This window comes from Microtus oregoni, unplaced genomic scaffold (assembly GCF_018167655.1).
Source record: "Microtus oregoni isolate MIOR12 unplaced genomic scaffold, Mior012 000005F_ref0000423, whole genome shotgun sequence".
NCBI lineage: Eukaryota > Metazoa > Chordata > Mammalia > Rodentia > Cricetidae > Microtus > Microtus oregoni.
This window is the reverse complement of record NW_024543064.1, coordinates 49,951,647-49,972,321: the sequence shown is the minus strand read 5'-3', so window position 1 is coordinate 49,972,321 and position 20,675 is coordinate 49,951,647. Positions and strand designations below refer to the sequence as shown.

Sequence of the window (20,675 nt, the reverse complement as noted above, 5' to 3'; positions counted from 1 at the left end):
CGCACAAGTCACAGGTTCAGCCTTAGAGACTGCCTGCAAAGGCTGTGTGCGGATTAAACAGATGTGGACCTGCTGGGGTTTTGATATCATTCGTGTGTCACACAGGGTTCAAATGTCGTAAGGTTTCCCATATTGTCCTTTGAAAAGGGGGTTCAAATCGGTCAATCACTGGGTACTTCTCTGAGAAGATTAAGGCACTTCTATGGATTTGGAGTTAGTTTTCTTGAAACTGTGTTCTTATAAAAATATAAGCTTTGGTGCTAGGGAGATGGTTCAGGGGTGTTTCTCTTCCAGGTGACCTGAATTTGGTTCCCAGTACCCATATCTGATCATTCCCTACCAACTGTGATATCAGCACCAGGGAGATTGGCTGCCTCTGGTCTCTTTGGGTATCTGGATTCATGTGTACACACACATATTTTCAATACAATTTAAGAACTAAAAGAAAAAAAAATGCACTTGGGATGGAGTTGTAGTAGAGTGCTTGCCTACCGTTCTTGAGGCTCTCAGTTCCATCCTCAGCACCACAAAGAGATTAAACAGAAAACAAATGAGACTAACCCCAGAATCACTCTCTGCCCTCCTGGCTTCCCATGATGCCTCTCCCTCTCTTACAAACTGCCCCAGTGATGTCACCATTTATATAGTCCCTCACCACAGCGTACACAATGCTGTTTGGATGCTCAGCTGTTGAAAGCATGCGCTAGCCCTCCCGAGGCTGCTTCTTGTAGTAGATGGGAGTAACAACAATCCACAAACTGGACGGTGTGCATGGCATTCGTTGCAGTTACAAGTGCTGTTATTAACAGTGCTGTTACTGCTGCAGCTCTGGTGGGGCCTTTATTGCCAGTTTAAAGGAACAGAAAGGAAATGGAGTAGGGTCCAGAGGAAATCATTTAATGTTGTAAAGGATTTGGGAGTCAGAACCCTCCTCCTCCTGTAAAGAAAGACAAGTAACATGGAGTTGACCATAGGAGACAGAGCTGCAGAGAGTCTCCAGAGCGATGAGGACTTGGGCAGCTCAGCTTTCTGAGCTTTCAAGTTTTTGTTTGTTTGTCTGTTTGCTTTGTTTAGAGCAGGGTGAATCAAATGACAGTTTGCTTGCTAAGTTAATGGTGTGTGCAAGACTGAAGAGGCTAATAAGTATTTATTTGCTAAGATGATACTAAGCAATTTTGAAGTTATCAGTGTACACTGAAAAGGTTTAATCTGATGAGGAATTGTGTTCCTTTGGGACTGCTAGTAAAATGAATACTGTAGACTTGCCAGCTTATGACTACAGAGAGTTATTTCTTCAAATCCTGATGGATGGCCAGCAAGTTTGGCGTCTGGTAAGGGCCCGCTTCCTGTCTCTTACTAGGTCTTTACTTGTCAAAGCAGTTTCCTTCTGCATGTTTTTCAACAGCACGAATCCCAAGAGCTCTGCCTCCAGAGATCTCCCCAGAAAGCCCTCAACTAACAGTGTCACCCTAGTAATTAAGCTTCAGCAGACAGCTTGGGGATACATTCAGACCATAGTGTGTACCTCTGTTGTAAGGTCCTTAAATTATATAATACCCAGCATCTGATGGATCTTCAGAAATGTTATTTCAAACTACCACAGAGCAGTTCTAGATTCTTTTCCAAAGTAAAAATGATAGTAACTTACTATTGTGTGAATTTAAATATATAGTATCTATGTATATAATTCAAAATTCTTTGTGTCTAATAAGTCTACCTTTTTATCATATCCCCAAATTAGTAAGATTGAAATATTTTTCTATATTTTCATAGAAAAAATAAAAAGGGATTGGCAGGGCAGCTGAGTGGTCGAGAACTTGCCCAGCGTGTACGTGCAGGTCCCGGGTTTCAGTATCCACAGTGCCAAAGGTGAGAGCAAGAGAAAAGAATAGGTCTGCAGGAGGAGCTAAGTTGTGGGAGTGAGTCTGTACAATTTCCTGTATCCACATTGAAATTTATGGGGAAATGAGCTTCAGCTGAATCGGGGAGATGTGCACTGTGCTAACAGCCAGGTTTTATTGGACTGAATTGATACATATCTGGTATTTTATGTGCAGACAATGAATTAAGCCTCACTTGCCAAATGAAAGGAACTATTGCCCTGAGAATGCATAACTAGAAAGAGGAATCCTCTCCCTCTTCCCCGTTCCTGGATGAAAATCTGAAGAATAAACCTTGGGTCCATCATCCCCGGACTTGGAATCCAGCTGTTTATACCTCAGCTGTGTGAGCTTAGTCAGTTTCCTGGTCTAGTGTGGGGATGAACGCCTGGCCAGATGCAGCCAGCACTGTCTGGGACTATGGCCGGAAAAACTGAAAGAAGTAAGAAAGGAAATGGTGCAAAAATGCACTCTCTGTATTCTCTCTAATTTCAGGATGCTGGGTGTTTATTACGTGTGTGTGTGTCTGTCTGTCTGTCTGTCTGTGTATTTTGGGGACATATAGGTGGTCCGTGTTCTTCAGCATGGGTGTGGAGGTCAGAAAACAACTTGTGAGATCGGTTCCCCCTGCTACCATGTGAGCCTTATAGGACCAGGTTGTCAGATTTGCTGGCAAATATTTCTTGTACTGCCCCAGTTTTAATACTGTTATATAAAGCAAGTTTGTGCTGTAAGAGTCTTTCATTCCATCATAATGAATAAGCATAATGAATGAAAAGGAAATATACCAGACCTTTTCTTTTGGGTCACCAACCAGCTCCCAAACCATGGCTCAGAGACTTCTCATTATTTATGAGTGCTTGGCCTAGCTTAGGCTCATTTCTAACTAGCTCTTTAACTTAACCTGTTTCTCTTCATCGAGTTTTCCTTGGGACTTCTGACCTTTTCTTGATGTAGATTTTACTCTCCTGCTCTCTCTATGTCTGGCTGCCTGGCTTCTGGCCTCAGGTGTCTCCCTCAGTCTCTCCTCTCTTCTTCCTGTTTCTCCTTTCTTCCCCTACTTATTCTCTCCGCCAGCCAACCCTGCCTATCATTTTTCTGCCTAACTATTGGCCGTTCAGCTTTTTATTAGACTAATCAGATACCTTAGGGAGGCAAGGTGAAACAGCAATGTATCTCTTCATAATTAAACAAATGCAGCATAAACAAATGTAACACACCTTTACACAGTTAAAGTAATATTCTACAGCATAAAAATAACACATTTTTACATAGTTAAATATTCCAAAACAAGGAACACTATGTAAAACCATTTTCTGGGAATGTTATTAAAGGGATCAAACCAGGTGGTGGTGGCGCACGCCTTTAATCCCAGCACTTGGGAGGCAGAGGCAGGCAGATCTCTGTGAGTTCGAGGCCAACCTGCTCTATAAGAGCTAGTTCCAGGACGGGAACCAAAGCTACAGAAAAATCCTGTCTCAACCCCTTCCCCAGAGGGATCAAATCCCCATCAGAAGCTTATTTTTTTAAGTGAGGTTCGCATATTATGGCACCACTGATATGATTAAACTCCATATTACTGTATTAGGTTAAGTTATTTTAAAAATGCATTTATATACTGTATTTTCTATAGTTGTTGCTTCTATTTGGAAACATTTTCTCCCTTGGTTGAAATTATTATTTTCCAAGCCTTTCCATTATACATAAATTATTGACTTTTATACCTTGGTGACTCTTTTTCAAATTTATTGACTGTTGAAATAAAAATGAGAATTGTTCATAAGTTGTAGGGTATAACTAGCACTCAGAGAAAAAATGCTGTTAAAATGTGGTACATGTAATGTTTTAATTAACTGGGTCCCTTAGTGTGTGATGATGTATGTGCATATGATCACATCCGTATTCTGTTCTCCTAACGCTTGTGTTTATTCACCTTAGCTGACCTGCTCTTTGCTGGGGTCTGTGAGCCTTTAGTGCACATTAGTTGCTGTAAGTGTCCAGAGTATACATGATTGCTTCCTCCCTTTCTCCATATAGGATTATGTTTTAGACAATTCCATAAGTAAATCTGAAGTATATAGACTATGTTATGCTAAGTTATTCACCTCTGCCCCATCTGGATGCATATTACAATCTAGGCTGTTGGTTTGTGCCACACCCTTCACTTTGTGTGCTTTCCCTCCATGTGGGCAAGCTCGTTTACAGAGGAGGCTGTATTCATGCCAGGGATGAATGGCTGTATGTGGCGTGCAGAGAGTCAAGGAGATAAATGATCTTGCCTGTAGCTCCTGTCATGCCTTCCCCCACTATGGAAAATTAAATGTCATGTATAACAACTCACTCTCCATTATGTAATTACATGTGAGAAATGTGTATTGTGTAAAAACTCCTGGGGCTAAAAGAGGCAAATGAAACTGAAACCCTCGGAAAGATTTAGTGCTAGCTGCCAGACCCTACAGAGTAAAAGTGAACTCACCACGGGAGCCACCCTGCTGTATCGATTGAACATATGTCTTGTTTTGGCAATGAAAAATAGTGTGGCCTGCACATATTCCTGAAAGATGATATTGATATGAATGTCAGAGACTTCTCCAGGCAGTGTCCATCCAAACACCCAGCTCAGATCCCTGCTTTAAGAAACTCTCACTGCACTCTTGACCCCTGACATCTAACTTGATAAATAGGAGGGAAGGGTGATGTTTTCAGTATGAGACTTACTTTTATAAAGGGTCATCCATCTGTTTGTTTATGTAGCATGAGTTCACTGTTCTTATTGTTGTAGTCAGTGATGCAAGGGATGTTGTAGCACCCTAAGGCGAGGCAGTGAACAAAACAAATAGTCTATCCCCTTATCAGCCTGTAAGTACTGATACACTTACAGGATAAAGAGCAAGCTACCTAAGTGCCCTTCAGAGCTCTGGAAAGGAACCGCAGGAAGAGATGCTCAGCTGAGACCCAAAGGACAAGAAGCAAGTGTGCATAGAAACCAAAGGCTAGGGTGTTAGCCGGCACATGTGAAATTGATTGGCAGAAAAAAGCATTCCTTCTTGGAAGAATACAGCTGTATTCAATTCAAGATTAATTCAAGATCATTAATCCCCTTGACTTCTTGCACACCACATTCAGCTATCCATCCCTGACCTGAATACAGCCTCCTCTGTGTAGACTGCCTTGCCAGTGAGTGTGTGTGTGTGTGTGTGTGTGTGTGTGTGTAAGTAATTTCAAAAATTTCAAATCCTGTAAAGAGGGATTTTCAAGAGCACAGTAGGTATCATCCATGCTATATATGATGGACAGTTTTGAGAAAGAGGCCTGACATTAGTGCTGACATCCAGAACAGGTCAGAGGAAGACACTGATGCCATCCAGGCTGTTTCTCTGTTTTTGACTAGTATAGTGGTCCTGTAAGGGTCCCTCACAATGCTCTTAAGCTCTAACTCTTGTCTTGTACAGAAACACTCATGTTTTTGTGCCTTAAATTTTTTTGTTTACTTGTTGTTATTGTGTTTGTGCACATTTATGTATGATATGTGTATGTGAGAGTGGGCATGTATGTGTGTATGTGCACGTGTGTGTGTGTGTGTGTGTCAGAGGATAACTTGAGTCGGTTCTTTCCTTCCTTTATGTGGGTTCCAGGAATCAAACTCAAGTTGCCAGTTTGGTGGCAAGTGCTCTCACAAATGAAGCTGTCTTACAACCCATAACACCTTTTAAGCCTAAATTGTATTCACTTGCTGAATTTGTTTGTAAATTCAGTGTATTTATGCCATTTTCAGAATAAGTTGAGGTTAAGAGTCTTTGCATTTTGATCTTATGTTGAAGTCATTGTTATGATTGCATTTAATCTAGTCATGATTCCATGCCATTTCTGGAATATATTTTGCATCTTTGATATATCTGTAACAGTAAGATTTCTTTTTGTGAGAGTGATTTATCCAATCTCAATGACCAGATGTTTTCCAGGACTGTTCATGAATATGAATCACATGAATTCATCAAATTATTTTAAGTGTTGGAACCAAACTATACCCATCTTTTTCTTTCCTTTAATATGTTGCTGGAGATTGAACAGAGAACCTCATACTTGCCAAGCAAGCACTGTGACTGAGCTATACCCCAACCTCCATCTTTCTTGAAAAATTATAAAGTGTCTTTGAAAAACAGGGGGGTTATTTGTTTGTTTTGGTGACCCCTTCTTTGGAGGGAACTGGTAATTTTTCCTTTGCTACTTCTGCTCCTTGGCAGTACAGGCAGGTGTCGGCTTGACAGTACAGGCAGGTGTCGGCTTGACAGTACAGGTGGTGTCAGCTTGACAGTACAGGCGGGTGTCAGCTTCACAGTACAGGTGGTGTCGGCTTGACAGTACAGGTGGTGTCGGCTTGACAGTACAGGTGGGTGTCAGCTTGACAGTACAGGCGGGTGTCGGCTTGACAGTACAGGTGGTGTCAGCTTGACAGTACAGGTGGGTGTCGGCTTGCAGGATTTATGGCTGTATTTGTTTGAAACCTACCCATTGGTGTATCACTCTTTAGATTGCATTAGTGTTTTTTTTCCTACAATTTTAGCTCCTATATTTAGGTCTTTGATCCATTTTGAGTTAATTTTGACCTAGGCTACAAAGGAAGGATCCAGTGTCGTTTTGTGCGTGTGACTGTCTGGGTTCTGCAGCTCTGTTGAAGAGACCATCATTTTCCACATTGAGTACCTTTGCTGTCCTGAGAATCTTTCAATCACATACAAAAGGGTTTATTTCTGGGCTTTTCATCCCCTTCTCTTGGTGATTGTTGTATCTTTGTGGTAAGTTTTGATGTATAAAAAATCTTCAATACTGTTCTCTTTCAAAGTTGTTTTGGCAACTTAGAAGTAAGCTCAAAATTTTCTATAGATTATAACAGAGAGCACACTTTTATTAAAAGAAATGAACATACTCTTTAGAGACATATCAGACTGACCAAAGAGAAATGGTAGCATTTTACAAACATACCCACCCTCACCCATGAGATGTCTGTTTTTATTTTTCCTCATTCAGAAATTATTGTCATGGGCTCACTGATCCTCCTAAGAATATAAATACCTACTGTGTACATCTTTTGTAAAGCCATGCAGTTAAAAGTTAAGAATGTGAATAGGTGCCTGTATAGCAAGCAGAACAGCACAGATGGTGGTAAGTCTTTGACTTACTCTGGTCCTGGTGAGAGGGAGTGGTTTGGATTAATTCAGATACAGTATGGACTCTCTTGTCAGTTCATGCAAATGATACAAGTGGATTAAGAGAGGTTCATGGAATGAGAAGAAAGAAGAACAAAGCCTTTAGAATGAAATCATTAAACTTGGTGCCTCGGATAACACTAAATATATTAATGGTAATGAGGACCTAAGACCTGGAAGTTTAAGTGACTGTCACTCAATATCACAAAATGTTGTGCTTATGTTTCAAAGTTAAAAAGTACCAAATGCCACCAACTCTGACCAGTTGTAATCAGCCAAATTTTTATTTAAGCTGCAACTATTCTGGGTTCTCTGGTTGGATTTGGGACTAAGGCCCAACTAAAATGGGAGGGCCACTTTTAAAGGTAAAAGCCACAATTTATTGTTGTGGAAGTGCACTTCCACAGGTGTGAGGAAACATAGCTAGTCTTGCATTCCTGGGATTCCTGGTTTTAACTAACAGCCTCAGGTTGTTCAAAGGGCTGGAGTCAGACCTAAGATGGAGTCCTTAGCTGCTGCATTCCCCATTGGCTCTTGCTCCTATGAATCAATCATTGATAGGGCTAAACGTTAATAACTTAACGTGTTAACTCTCCTTTTTATATATGTAGGTACACAGTTTATGATACAGGGGCCTATAGTAATGTCCAGAAAGCAACAGGATAGAATTTGAGTTGGCAGATGCATTTGGGGAAGGACATAGACCTAGACAAAAGGGCTTCCCCAGAGGATCCCATTTTTGGATGATCAACAAATAGTTTTCATAACCCTTAGGTCATGGACACATTCTGTAGAGATGTGTGACTGGTCTAAGTAACCAGGGACCAGTTTTCCCAAGATAGTTTAGATAGCATAACTATAGTTTAGTAACCCACTACATTCCCACTGGTTTTAGGAGAATGACATAATCTGGGGAGTTTAATTTTAGGGCCTCCAATATCTATAGTGTTTGTTGTTTTTGTTTTTGTTTTTGTTTTTTTTAGATTGCCTGAGGTCAGGGAATACAAAGAGGTGCAACATCTAAGCATTAGGATGAATCAGTGAAACAGAAAAACAACCTGCTTCAATCAGTTAAAATGTGATGACTATGAAGTAAGCCAGTCAATCAGATCATAGTACCTATCTTGAGAAACCCTTTCTGCAAGTTTTATAACCCTCTGATTTTTTTAAATTATTTTTTATTGATTATTTGGGAATCTCTCATCGTGTACCCTGATCTTACTCACCTCCGAGTCAGATTGCTAGTGGTCAGCCTTGTAAGGGAGGATGTGTCCTTTTCTACCTGCATCTGCACCGAAGCCATCAGCTGAAGAGAGTTGTACTCTGGCCTAAGCCAGCTCTCCTGCCTCCATGCCACCACCTGTGTCACTAGCACGGTGCTATGGGTCAACAAGGGGCAGGGTCAACTCCTTCACACAGGGACATTAGCATGGGTTCAAGCAGCAGCCCAGACCACAGGCATCAGCTTGGTGTTTTGGTGGTAATATGGGCTGTAGACATCAACACAGTCCTTGGCTGTATCAGGACCACTGGCTCACTCATGGCCTTCTGCAGCTGCATAGGCTACTACATAGCCTCAACATGGCCTCAGGTAGTTACAGACATCGCTCACATCATCTTAGTGTCCTGAGGCAGCAAAGCCCAAGGACATCACCAAGGCATCAGACAGTGGCACAGACTGCGTACATCCACATGGATCTCAGGTTTCATCATGGTCTGGAGCAGCAGCATGGACCACCAACACTAACATGGCCTCCGGTGGCATCACAGGCCATGGTATTCCTTCAAGGAGATCCAGTCCAGAAAGTGAACCTTTCCTTATCTTGGGCCTCCGTTGTTGCCCAGAGCCAGGGGCATCCCACAGCCATGTGGCTGGTTTGGGGCTTAGTCTACATCTGCCTAAGCTCCAGGCTGTTATACACCATCCTGCCGACCCTACTGAGCAATGATAGCATGTTGGTCTTAGCCCTCTCTCGCCTGCCACTGCCTTCAAGTCTCCAGTTCTGCCTCTCGAGAGCGCACACACTGCTCCATTTTTCTAGCGTTCCCACCTCTCTGTCGCATATTTGTTCTCTGTAGTGGTGACCAGGTGGCACTTCAGCCTCTAACTTTTAAACAGGTAATTGTAATAATAAAGGAGCATGGAGTCAGCATGGGTCCTGGTGTGCCAATAGGCACCAAAGGTAACCATTTGTCCCTTCTGCCAGAGAGAAGGGAATTGACTCCATCTGGTAGAGAGGAACTAGTTTCCTTTGTGCCTAACATTACTTCCTTTTGTTGAGATAAGGGGTGGCATATTCTCTTCTGTAATTGCTTCTTAAATGAAATTAGAACACCGTTGTCAGAGTCCAGGAAAGCTGGAATGCCAGTTAAAGGCCAGTAGGGGACAGGGGACATCTGGTTCATTGCCCAGGTTCTGCTGGACTATCTGCAAAGCAAAGTGGAGGACACTTTGGAGTGATCTGGAATATTGGTCCAAAGCAGGTGCTTGAGCTGGTAGGAAATCCCATCAGAAGTATTTGATTTACATCAGCGTTCAGCAAGTCTAGGGCTCACTAGTTCCAAAGGACCACCTGAGGCTGGCGTGTTTGGAGCTTTGTAGTCTTAGAAATCTGCTGGGGTAGACATAGGGTAGAGACAGAGGTAAAGCTAAGGAGTTAGAGAAAAATTGTCTTCAAAGATAAGGTATGCACTTGAAATTGTGATCCTGTTTGTAGTAATATTTTGTTTGTGTTTTAACAAATACAATTTGCCTAAAGATCAGAGTGCAGAGTTAAGCCACTAGAGTCCAGGCAGTGGTAGCACACACCTTTAATCCCAGGACTCGGCAGACAGAGACAGACAAATTTCTGTTAGTTCAAGTCCACCCAGGGCTACATGAAATTGGTCCAGTCTGTAAGATCACAAAGCTGACCCCAGCACTAGGGAGGTGGAGACAGGAGTGATATGGCTGGGCAGAGAGAGGAATATAAGGCAGGAGGAGACAGGGGCTCAGTGTAGTCTGAGGTGCAGTCTGAGGTGCAGTCTGAAGCAGTCAGTCTGAGGATGCAGTCAGAGGAAGAAGTCTAAAGAGACAGTCTGAGGACAGGATCACCCTTTTGTTCTGAGGATTCGGTAGAGGTAAAATGTCTCTCTGGTGGTTGGCTGCATTGCTTCTCTGAACTCTCAGATTTCACCCCCTAATATCTGACTCTGGGTTTTTATTAAGAACAGTTAGAATTCATGCTACACCTGGCAGTTGGGGCAGTGGAAGGAGTCCCAATACTATGGGAAAGAGAGAGCCTACCCTTCTGCTGTATATAAGAAACACACCTCAACCTCAAAGACAGATACTACCTCAGAGTAAATGATTAGGAAAAAGTATTCACACACATACGTGCTAGTAATATTAATAATTTTTATCTTGTTTCGTGTGTATGGGTATTTTAACTGCATATATGTCTATATACCACATGCATGCCTGAGCCTGCAGAAGCCAGAAGATTTTAGTTTCCCTGCAGCTGGAGTTGCAAGTTAATTTTTAATGACAAAAGATTTATTTTTTTTTTCATGTTATATGCCCATCAAACTTCAGCAAAACTTCAGGCCTCTCCATTCACCCTGATCATCCTTTGTAGTGTCAGTGCCTAGATATTCCTCGTCAGTGTGTCCTTCCATAATCATCAAAGTAAAAAAAGAACAATTAGTTACTGGCCTGGCTTGCCAGGGGAAGAGAAGTGAACACCAAAGGAACGTGGGAGCAGCCCTGTAACTGTGATCAAGGTACACGAGGGGCTCATGCTCTGCTGTGTTGCTTACTGCTTGTTCTGCCTATACTATTTAAAATAATAACACTTTAAAGCATGTTTTAGCCATTGTACCCATATAAATGAGCAATGTAAATACGATGCTCAGGGAGACTGCAATTGGTAGAGTGAACAAGCTTGGAACTGTGTGTGTCTTTCCCTTAGGGTGTTTATGGAATGGATTTAAGAGAAAACTGTGGACCTATAGCAGTTTCCCCAAGGTAGTCTAGTTAACTTGAACCTATGAGAGAAGATGGCACCTGTGTCTCTGGGGCTCTGGTGGGACTCTTAGTACAATAGTTATGAGCAGAAGTTCTAACGAGAGCATGGTTTTTAATCACCCCTCTTGTGATTTAGTAACTTAGTGGGTTGCTTCAGCTGCATGTAAAATAAAGAGAAGATGAAGAAAATTGTAACTACAACATGGAGGCATTCTGGATTAAAGGGTAAACACTCAGATGCTATTTCTGCTGACCGTGTTTTCCAAGTTGGTAGCAATGCCTGTTATTCCAACACCCAAGAGGCTAAGGCGGAAAAATTTAGAGTGTAAGGCCAGACCGATCACATAGTGAGTTCTGAGCCCTCATAAGCTATGTAATGAGAATTTGTCTTTAAAATGATAGATAGATAGATAGATAGATAGATAGATATCACAGTTTTCTTTTTGTATATTTTGCATCACTACAGATTCGGTGGCTCACAGCACCCCTCCTGCTGGCCAGGAGGTAGGCTTTCTGATAACAAGGCAGAAATCAGGGGTTAGAGAGTCTTGAGTGTGTGGCCTGTGAGGGAGATTCTCTTGTGAGCTCCTTCTTAATAAAGTTGTTTCCTTAGTGGCTCAGTTTGGGGTGTGCCCAGTCCCTCCTCCTCATCAGACAGCCCCCTCAATTCTGAGATCAAGGTGTTCCAGTTCCTAATCATCCTCATTAGACAGCCCCCTGTATCCTCAACCATGAGCTCAAGGTGTTCCAGGAAGAATTTTCTTCAGGCTAGAATTCACGGAACGATCAGATTAAGAGGTCAGGGCACTGCATTTCTGGGACGTGACAGTTCTCTATTTGAAGGGTTCTCATGATTAGTTCAGGAACAGTCTGGTAGTCTCCCTTTATCCTGAAGTCAGCTGTGTCACATGACATAAACTGATCCGTCTTCACTGTTGGCTGTGTGCCCAAGGGGAGGAAATCTCAGAGGTCTTCTTAGAATTCTGCTGAATCCATACTGCGTGGTTTTCGCCAGCGCCGATGTATCTCTGTAGGCATGATGAGAGTGTGGTGCTTGTGTTTGCTTGTGCTGCTCTAGCTCTGCATGTGAGCATACAGGTACACGTATAGACACCACACATGCGTCACGTCACCTTACTCCCTACTCCCCCACACAGAGTGATATTCTCTACCCTGTTGCCTTAAGACAGGGTTTTCAATAAACCAGAAGCTTGCTTTGAGCTATGCTGGCTGGCTGGCCAGTAAACTCTTGGAATTCTCTGCTCCTCAATGTTAGGGTTACAGGCATGCGCAGCCATACCCAGCTTTTTGTGTGACTGCTGGGTATTTGAACCCAGGCCTTTATACTTGTAGAGCAGCAAGTACTCTTACCCTCTGAGCTGTCTTCCCAGCCCCATAAGTATATTATTTTTTTAACAGAAGGGAATTTAAATCAGTATCCAAAATATATTTTGCTATAAATATATTCTACAAGCCGGGAGGTGGTGGCACACGCCTTTAATCCCAGGACTCAGGAGGCAGAGGCAGGCGGATCTCTGGGAGTTCGAGGCCAGCCTGGTCTACAAGAGCTAGTTCCAGGACAGGCTCCAAAGCTACAGAGAAACCCTGTCTCAGAAAAAAAAAAAAATATATATATATATATATATACATATTCTACAAATAGGAGACTGAATTAGTAGTGTTCTTAATATTATTGAGAAAAGCTAAACTGACAACCCCAGGGTAGTAATTCGACAATTGTAATTTTCTGTTTGTTTGCAGTGTTCCTCGCTAATTGCTGATATCAAGTCGGCAATCATGTTTTATTCATTTTTATATTCATATTGTAAACATGTGTCAAATATATGTACATATTCAAAATAAAATGAGCGTTATCATTGAGCTTCAACCAATTAAACTCTAACCAGCTTAAATTAAAAGGAAGACAGGCTTGGGGTGTAGCTCTGTTAGTAAAGTCCTTGCCTAGTATGCACAAAGCCCTGGATTCTGTCCCAGGACTTTATAAACTGGTGGTCCTAATGCAGCAGGGCATCTTAGAGATGTCCACACAGAGGCATTGGTGAGCTCTGTAATAACTAGAGGATTGGGGGCTGGAGAGATGGCTCAGTGATCAAGAGCATTGCCTGCTATTCCAAAGGTCCTGAGTTCAATTCCCGGCAACCACATGGTGGCTTACAACCATCTGTAAAGAGGTCTGGTGCCCTCTTCTGGCCTTCAGGCATACACACAGACAGAATATTGTATACATAATAAATAAATAAAATAAATATTTAAAAAAAAAACTAGAGGATTGCCTTTGGTAGCGTCTTGACACACTACTGAGCTCTGTGTATCTGCTCTAAAATTTGAGACTCTGGGATGTGGTTGCTCCATACACTCAATGAGTCAGGCTGTTTGTGTTATCTAGTGTGGATATGATGTGCCTTCCAGGTGCTGCCTGTGAGCTGGACATGCACCATGTCCTTCATGTGGAGAAGTGACTGCAAGCAGTGTGTTGTGATTGACTCATGGAAGCAGGTTAGAAAGCACAGGACTTAGCTTAATCACACTGCCTTCCATTTCATCCTTTCTAAGGTCACTCATGCTGTAGGCATTGTAGTGTGCATTCTCTCTTGCTAAGTGGTCTGCTGTCAGCTGGGATTTCAAAGAAATAAGATGCTGTCCCTATGTTTGTAGTAGGAGAAAGAACAGCTCAAGCAACTGTCATAGGGCACAGCAGGTACAGAGATGGGACATTTCCTGCCCATTAGCCCTGGTCTCAGTTACCCAGCTGTTAATCAGTGTCTACAAATATTAACATTTGCCTTAGCTCTTTAAAATGATAGCCTATTCACATAACTATCTTGTTATTGTTCTATGTTGTGTTAATTTCTCTGTCTGAAAGCATCCTAGAGAACCTTGTGTCCTAGTCACCTTTAACTATCATTTTGACACAACTAGAGTCATCTAAGAAGAGAATTTCAATTGTCTTAGTTTTTAATTGATAGTCCACTGTGGGTAGCACCATCTCTTGTGGTCCTGAGCTTTCTAAGAAAGTTAGCTAATTATGAGCCAGCAAACAGTATTTCTCCATGGTTTCTGCTTCAAATTTCTGCTCGAGTTCCTGCCCTGACTCCCTAAATGGCTGGCTGCATTGTTAATTGTAAGCCAAATAAATCCTTCCTCCCATAATTTCTTTTGGTCAGAGTGTTTTTATCATAGCAGCACACAGGAAACTAGAACACTGTGCATATGAAAACAGAGTATCAGTAGGGTCCATTACTTTGGTCTTAGGCATCCAATAGGTGTCTTCGAACACAGTCCCCAGGGGTTAGGGTCACTGCAGTACACACAGGGAAATGTACCCTGGAATAACTCTCGTCTGTGATGGAACTTCATTGTCTTCTCTCTCCATCAGCGCTTAGGATAATTATAAAATACAAACACCTGCAACTCCACGTGGTATCTCATATGGGTGCCTCAGACACTTTCACCATTGTTTAAAAGTTTGATTATGGGGGCTGGAGAGATGGCTCAGTGGTTAAGAGGATTGCCTGCTCTTCCAAAGGTCCTGAGTTCAATTCCCAGCAACCACATGGGGGCTCACAACCATCTGTAATGAGGTTTGGTGCCCTCTTCTGACCTTCAGGCATATAAACAGACAGAACATTGTATACATAATAAATAAATATTTTTTTAAAAAAAAGAGAGAACGTGTCTGAAAACCATTTAAAAAAATAAAAGTTTGATTATAAAGCAAATAGATTTGGTTCTTTAGGAGAATCTTTAGACTGTTGAGGACTTGAAGTCTCCACAGATGTCACCTGGCCCACTGCTTGTTTGCAGTGCCAATTCTTTTTTTTTTTTTTTTTTTTTTTTTTTAAATTTATTTATTTATTAAGGATTTCTGCCTCGTCCCCACAACCGCTTCCCATTTCCCTCCCCCTCCCCCGATCAAGTCCCCCCCCCCCCATCTGCTCGAAGAGCAATCAGGGTTCCCTGACCTGTGGGAAGCCCAAGGACTGCCCACCTCTATCCAGGTCTCCTAAGGTGAGCATCCAAACTGCCTAGGCTCCCACAAAGCCAGTACGTGCAGTAGGATCAAAAACCCACTGCAATTGTTCTTGAATTCTCAGTATTCCTCATTGTCCGCTATGTTCATCTAGTCCGGATTTATCCCATGCTTTTTCAGACCTAGGCCAGCTGGCCTTGGTGAGATCCCAATAGAACATCCCCATTGTCTTAGTGTGTGGGTGCACCCCTCGTGGTCCTGAGTTCCTTGCTCGTGCTCCGTCTCCTTCTGCTCCTGATTTGGACCTTGAGATTTCTGTCCGGTGCTCCCGTGTGGGTCTCTGTCTCTGTCTCCTTTCATCGCCTGATGAAGGTTAATATTCCTGAGGATGCCTATGTGTTTGTCTTTGGATTCACCTTCTTATTTAGCTTCTCTAGGAACATGAATTATAAGCTCAATGTCCTTTATTTATGGCTAGAAACCAAATATGAGTGAGTACATCCCATGTTCCTCTTTTTGGGTCTGGCTTACCTCACTCAGGATAGTGTTTTCTATTTCCATCCATTTGTATGCAAAATTCAAGAAGTCCTTGTTTTTTTGCAGTGCCAATTCTTTTCCATTTTTCTTCTCCTGTGTCTTCCCTCTTTGAAGCCACTATGATGCCACTCTCTACAACTTGATGGGGGCTGTGTGAACTCACTACTGAGTGGGTTATAAAAGACTATGAATTGTAACTTATTCTGTCCACTAAGAGTACTTGTAGGTTTTCTACTATGTGAGGTTAAAAAAAATTAGTGGACTTTAATGACATTGAAGTCATACAAACTTGTAGGAAATTATTAAATTTTAAGGAGATAGCTTACCTGATTTAAGCTGTCCTGAGACAATTAATCATGACCTCAAAATATATGTGCAGCCATGTTTTCAATGCTTGTAGTCTTTGAGAGAGAAAGGGAAAGTCGTCTACTTAGTTACTTCCTAGTTCTCCCTGCCCTGTGAACGCCACATCTGTATCAGGTGTGTCCCAATTGCTTTTTGCTCACAGGTCCATTCAATGGGGAAAACTGAATGGGAAGGGCAGTTACCATTGGGAAAATCCATTACTTACTCCATGTTAGCTGACTGCTTTTTTTGTGTGTGAGCAACTACTGAATACTGGATTTTACTCCTGTAATTGTAGTCTTCTACATACATACATACTTGTGGTATGTTCACGGCATCAGTAATGCTATCAGAAAAAAAAACAAATTCTCCATGTTCTATAGCACTTTATAGTTCTGGATTTTCTCACACTTGTTTTGATTTAGTTCAAGTACTGGGCAATCCAAAAAAATGAACAAAATGAGAAATGATATTTATACTTTACTTTTTAAAAATGTGTGTACATGTTTATGTATACATATATGTATACAGGTGTCTGTGCATGCAGTCGGAGGCAAGAGGTCAGTGTTGAGAGTTTCGTCTCTCATTCTCCACTTTATTTCTTTGAGATAGGGTCTCTCATTGAACCTGGAACTTGCTAATTCTTCTAGGCTGGCTAGCCATGGCACTCCAGGTATCACCTGTCCCCACCTTCCCAGCAGATTACAGGCACAAGCTTTTACTTAGATACTGGGGACCCAAACTCGGGTCCTCAGGCTTGTATGGCAAACACTTTATCAACTTAGCCATCTCCTCAACCCCTTTATTTCCTTATACTCAGCCTCATTTCCCAAAGAATATTCTCCATCTTAGGATTCGGATAGTTCAGTCTGCTTCCATTAACAGTGTAGAAACAAAGACTTTGAGAAGTGATTCCTCAAATCCCCACAGCTAGAGGTAGGTTGCTCCCAGGAGTAACACAGTAGAGACTGCCTCTTCAATGTAAGAGAAGCTGTAGGATGATTTAAAGCCAGAAGAGAAGTATAACATCATGTAAGAAAGATAAAAGTTCATGGTCAGAACAAAGATGATAACAAAGAGGGGAGGCAAGGGTGGTGATTAGTATAGTCAGGCTTATCGATTAAAACCACCATAACTTTGCTGGGTGAAGAATGAACTTCAGTGAAGATGCTAAGAAACATAAGACAGGAAATCAAATAAAAATCTTTCTTCAGTTGGGGTGAAAAATGGTGGTGGCCAGCACATAGGGTAGGCTGGGAGGCAGTGAAGAGATTAAAGATGTATTTTGAATATCGAGTCACAGGACTTGTTCATGGAATGGAAGTGCCACCGAGAGATGAGTTTTTTCTAGAAAGATTCAGCGCACCACCTGTGTTCATGCAAGTGATCCTAATTAAATGCAGCTGGACACACACAGGTAGGTGTGAAAGTAGGAAAGGGACTTACAGGGAGGAAGAGCAGGTTCAGTGGTAGGGAAGGGATGAGAGAATCGTGGGGGCCGATATGATCAACGTGTACTGGCAGACCAAATTTTCAAAGGCTCTTAGTTCCTGGTTAAACAGGAAGGCAAGTCTTTGTGAACACTCAGGTGAGAATCAGCTACAGAGAGTTCTGGAGACTGAGAGGAAGACTGAGCTCTGTTTTTCTCGCGATGTTTGTCAGACATGCGGTAGAGACCCTTAAAGTGGGGAGTTAGACAATGTGCAGATGGTGAGCTCAGGAGGAGACCCCAGCCAGATATGTCAGTGGAATAAAGGTAAACGTGGCCCTTGTGAGTGGAGCCAGTCATCTTGTTGAGGTTATTGAATGATACTGAGAAGGATGGATAGGGTTTATAAATTGGCTAAAGACAGGCCTTTCAAGGACGTACGGACATGACTATGACTGAAGTCTGAAGTAGGAATGACATGGACCAGTGGACTTGTTACCCAGCTGCCAAGTCAGGTAAATCACCTTTCTATGTGGAGAGACATATGGGGCCTTATGTTTGTTTATTTTTCCCTTATTACTGCTAAGATCGAACTCAGGCCCTCGATGTGGTTAACAAATATTCTAGCACTGAACTACATCACCAGCTTCCACATGTTAAGCACATTACTTAACATATTATGTTATTTTTAGTCACATAATATTTTATAATATTTGTGAGTTTTCATGCTTTTATTTGTGAAAGATAAAGCTTCACATAAGTAAATCCTAGCTTAATTACATTGATCCCGCATGATGGGTGAATAATGGATGACAGTCGTTATCCCCCACAAGGCACTGCCTACTGTCCGCTGGCAGCACAGAAATGAGCCACATGATCAGAACTGGCATTTTAGCCATGGCTGTGCTCCTGTCCCCATCTGATTAGATGCTAGCTCCTCCCTGCTCTGCTCATTTGAGATGGCAGGCAGCATTCACATAACCACAAGGCATCATCTTCCCAGAGTTCCTCTCTCCCCATCCATCACTGCTCCTCACAGTCTGCCATGCAGGGCCTCTATAGATAGCTTGACATTCTTCATTTGCAGAACAAAGTTTGAAGACAAATGAGGGGGCTGGGAATCCCTCCAGTCCAAAGAACACAGCACTGTGAACATGAGTGGGACCTAGAGGCGGTGCCCAGTGTTTGAAAATCTGACATTCCACAATGTCGAAAGAGTTGACACCTTTCCAAAATTATCTCCTTCAGCATCAGATGCCCTAAGCCCGATTTACTGACTCATGGCATTCCCATTCTTCTTCATTAGTAATTGTATCCGGGTATCTCTCGAGCACAACACCTGTCTTTGCGTAAGAGCTTTGTGTGTCGATCTCTCCATATACATGTTTAATTCTGTGGTGTTATGCACACGTTAACTGAGAACTAAGGAAGTATTTGTAATTTGAGTCAGAAACTTAACCTTTTTCAAGTACTGATTCTTCTCCTTGATGATTTCACAGAAACGAAGACGCAGTCCATCAGATGGCTGTCGCTCCCTTCCTGCTACCATCAAGCTCCCCATCACCTGTTGAGGTAAGGTTGTTTGGAAAAACGCACTCAGTATATTTTGTCATTTCCATAGAACCTTACTTTTTGAATTTTAGTTACATAATATCTAATAACTAGCAAATTTCCATGTCTAAGATAAAAAGAATTTGAGGTAAACAAAATATAAGGTATAAAGCAGTGTTAAATGTATTAGAATCAACTCACTGATATTACCTCTTCAGAGTTACAAAGTTCCTCAGATCTATCGGATGGTCTAGCAGTGGCTATTTATATATTGAAAACAGAGAATCCTACAGCTAATCAATCCACAAAGCTGGAAACCTCAGGATAAGGGGGGCTACCGTGTAGTCCCAGGCCTTGACAGAAGCTGCTGGACTCTGCTGTCCTCAGGGCACCGTAGCAGTGAGAGACACTTGTCAGGAAGAAAGGCACTTGTGCCTGTGGGCTGGTGTCTCCCTCTTCCTTCTGCACACTCGTCTCATGGACAGCTACTGACTTCCCCCTCAGTTTCTCCTCCACAGGTCCATTGTCTTTAGACATCCTTACACACACACACCCTGAGGTGTGCTTTACTAGCCCCCACTCCAAATCCAGTCGAGGGCAATCAGCATTGAATCAGATGCAATTCCACTTTTGATTTTTATCTGTTTTGACCGGCTATTGTCGTACACATTTGTAGCAATAAACATTGTTTCAATCATGATTTCATCAGCCTTGCAAACATTAAGGTTTTGCTTTGTTTGTTTTTTTAACTTTAAGACCTCAAAGGGTCTAGAGATGGAGTAGTAGAATCCATGCCTGGCTTTCCCTGAGTTCCGTGCCTAGCATCAAGAGATTGACAGGACAATGGAGAGGAAAGACATGGAATAGATAGTAGACATGGTGTCAGAGGGCCAGTCCCATAGCCAAGCTACCAATTCAGGTCCTGCAGCTGTGCATGAGCATAAGCCTTGAGGAGTACAATAACCCTTTGACCCACATTTTAGTTTTTGGAAGAATAATGACAATAGCTTCTGTTTTGTTACTAATATTAAGTAATTAATGTACAGACTATGTTCTAAGACACCACCCCTCCCCCCAGAAGATGACTGAGACCACAGGTTGTTATTCCAAGCTGTATAAAAGCACAGTGGTTTCATTTGTCTCCTGCTGTCTGGAATTGCTGCGAATATCAACCACATGGCTTCTTTAGTATGTCCCTGGCCAGTTGATGTCTCCAGCTTCCTGCTCAGGACGGCATTTGACAGGTGATCAAGGATGCTGCTAACTGTGTCAGGCCCTGTCTGGCTACTTCCAGTATTCTTTTCATGACTCCTACACAGACTGAGAGGCAGTGTTGTTATTTTCAGCCTTGAGAAGAGACACAGGGGCTGTATCATATACCCATGGGCCCATGCCCAGATGCGCCAGTCAGTTCAGTCTGTGCAGACCTGGCCATGACCACTGAGCCCCGTGCATTTATCATAGAGTACCTTAGTACAGCTGATACCTCAAAGCAACATTCAGCACAGATGAACTGTTTTATTTATTTGAACTTGAACTTAGTCTTTATAGTATAAACTAGCTGTCTCAATTCACTTTAAACATAAATGTGCTAATTACAAAATGGTTAGTCATAATTGAAAAAGAATTTAGTCACTTGTAAAAAAGATTTTTTTTATGTCTTAATCTTGCTGAATTAGTAATTAGCCATACAAAGAGTAGCTTGGTGTCATTCAAAGGAGCATCATTG

General features: G+C 42.2%; 1 protein-coding gene across 7 annotated transcripts in view; it reads left to right on the top strand.

Annotated features, from left to right (window-relative positions):
- Patj (PATJ crumbs cell polarity complex component) overlaps positions 1–20,675 on the top strand; it is a 307,480-nt gene that overhangs the window by 192,914 nt on the left and 93,891 nt on the right. For all 7 annotated transcript variants that reach the window (XM_041651469.1, XM_041651475.1, XM_041651470.1 and 4 more), the window contains one exon: positions 18,895–18,967. In XM_041651469.1, coding sequence (XP_041507403.1) covers positions 18,895–18,967 — 73 coding nt within the window. The remainder of the gene's footprint in view (positions 1–18,894; positions 18,968–20,675) is intronic.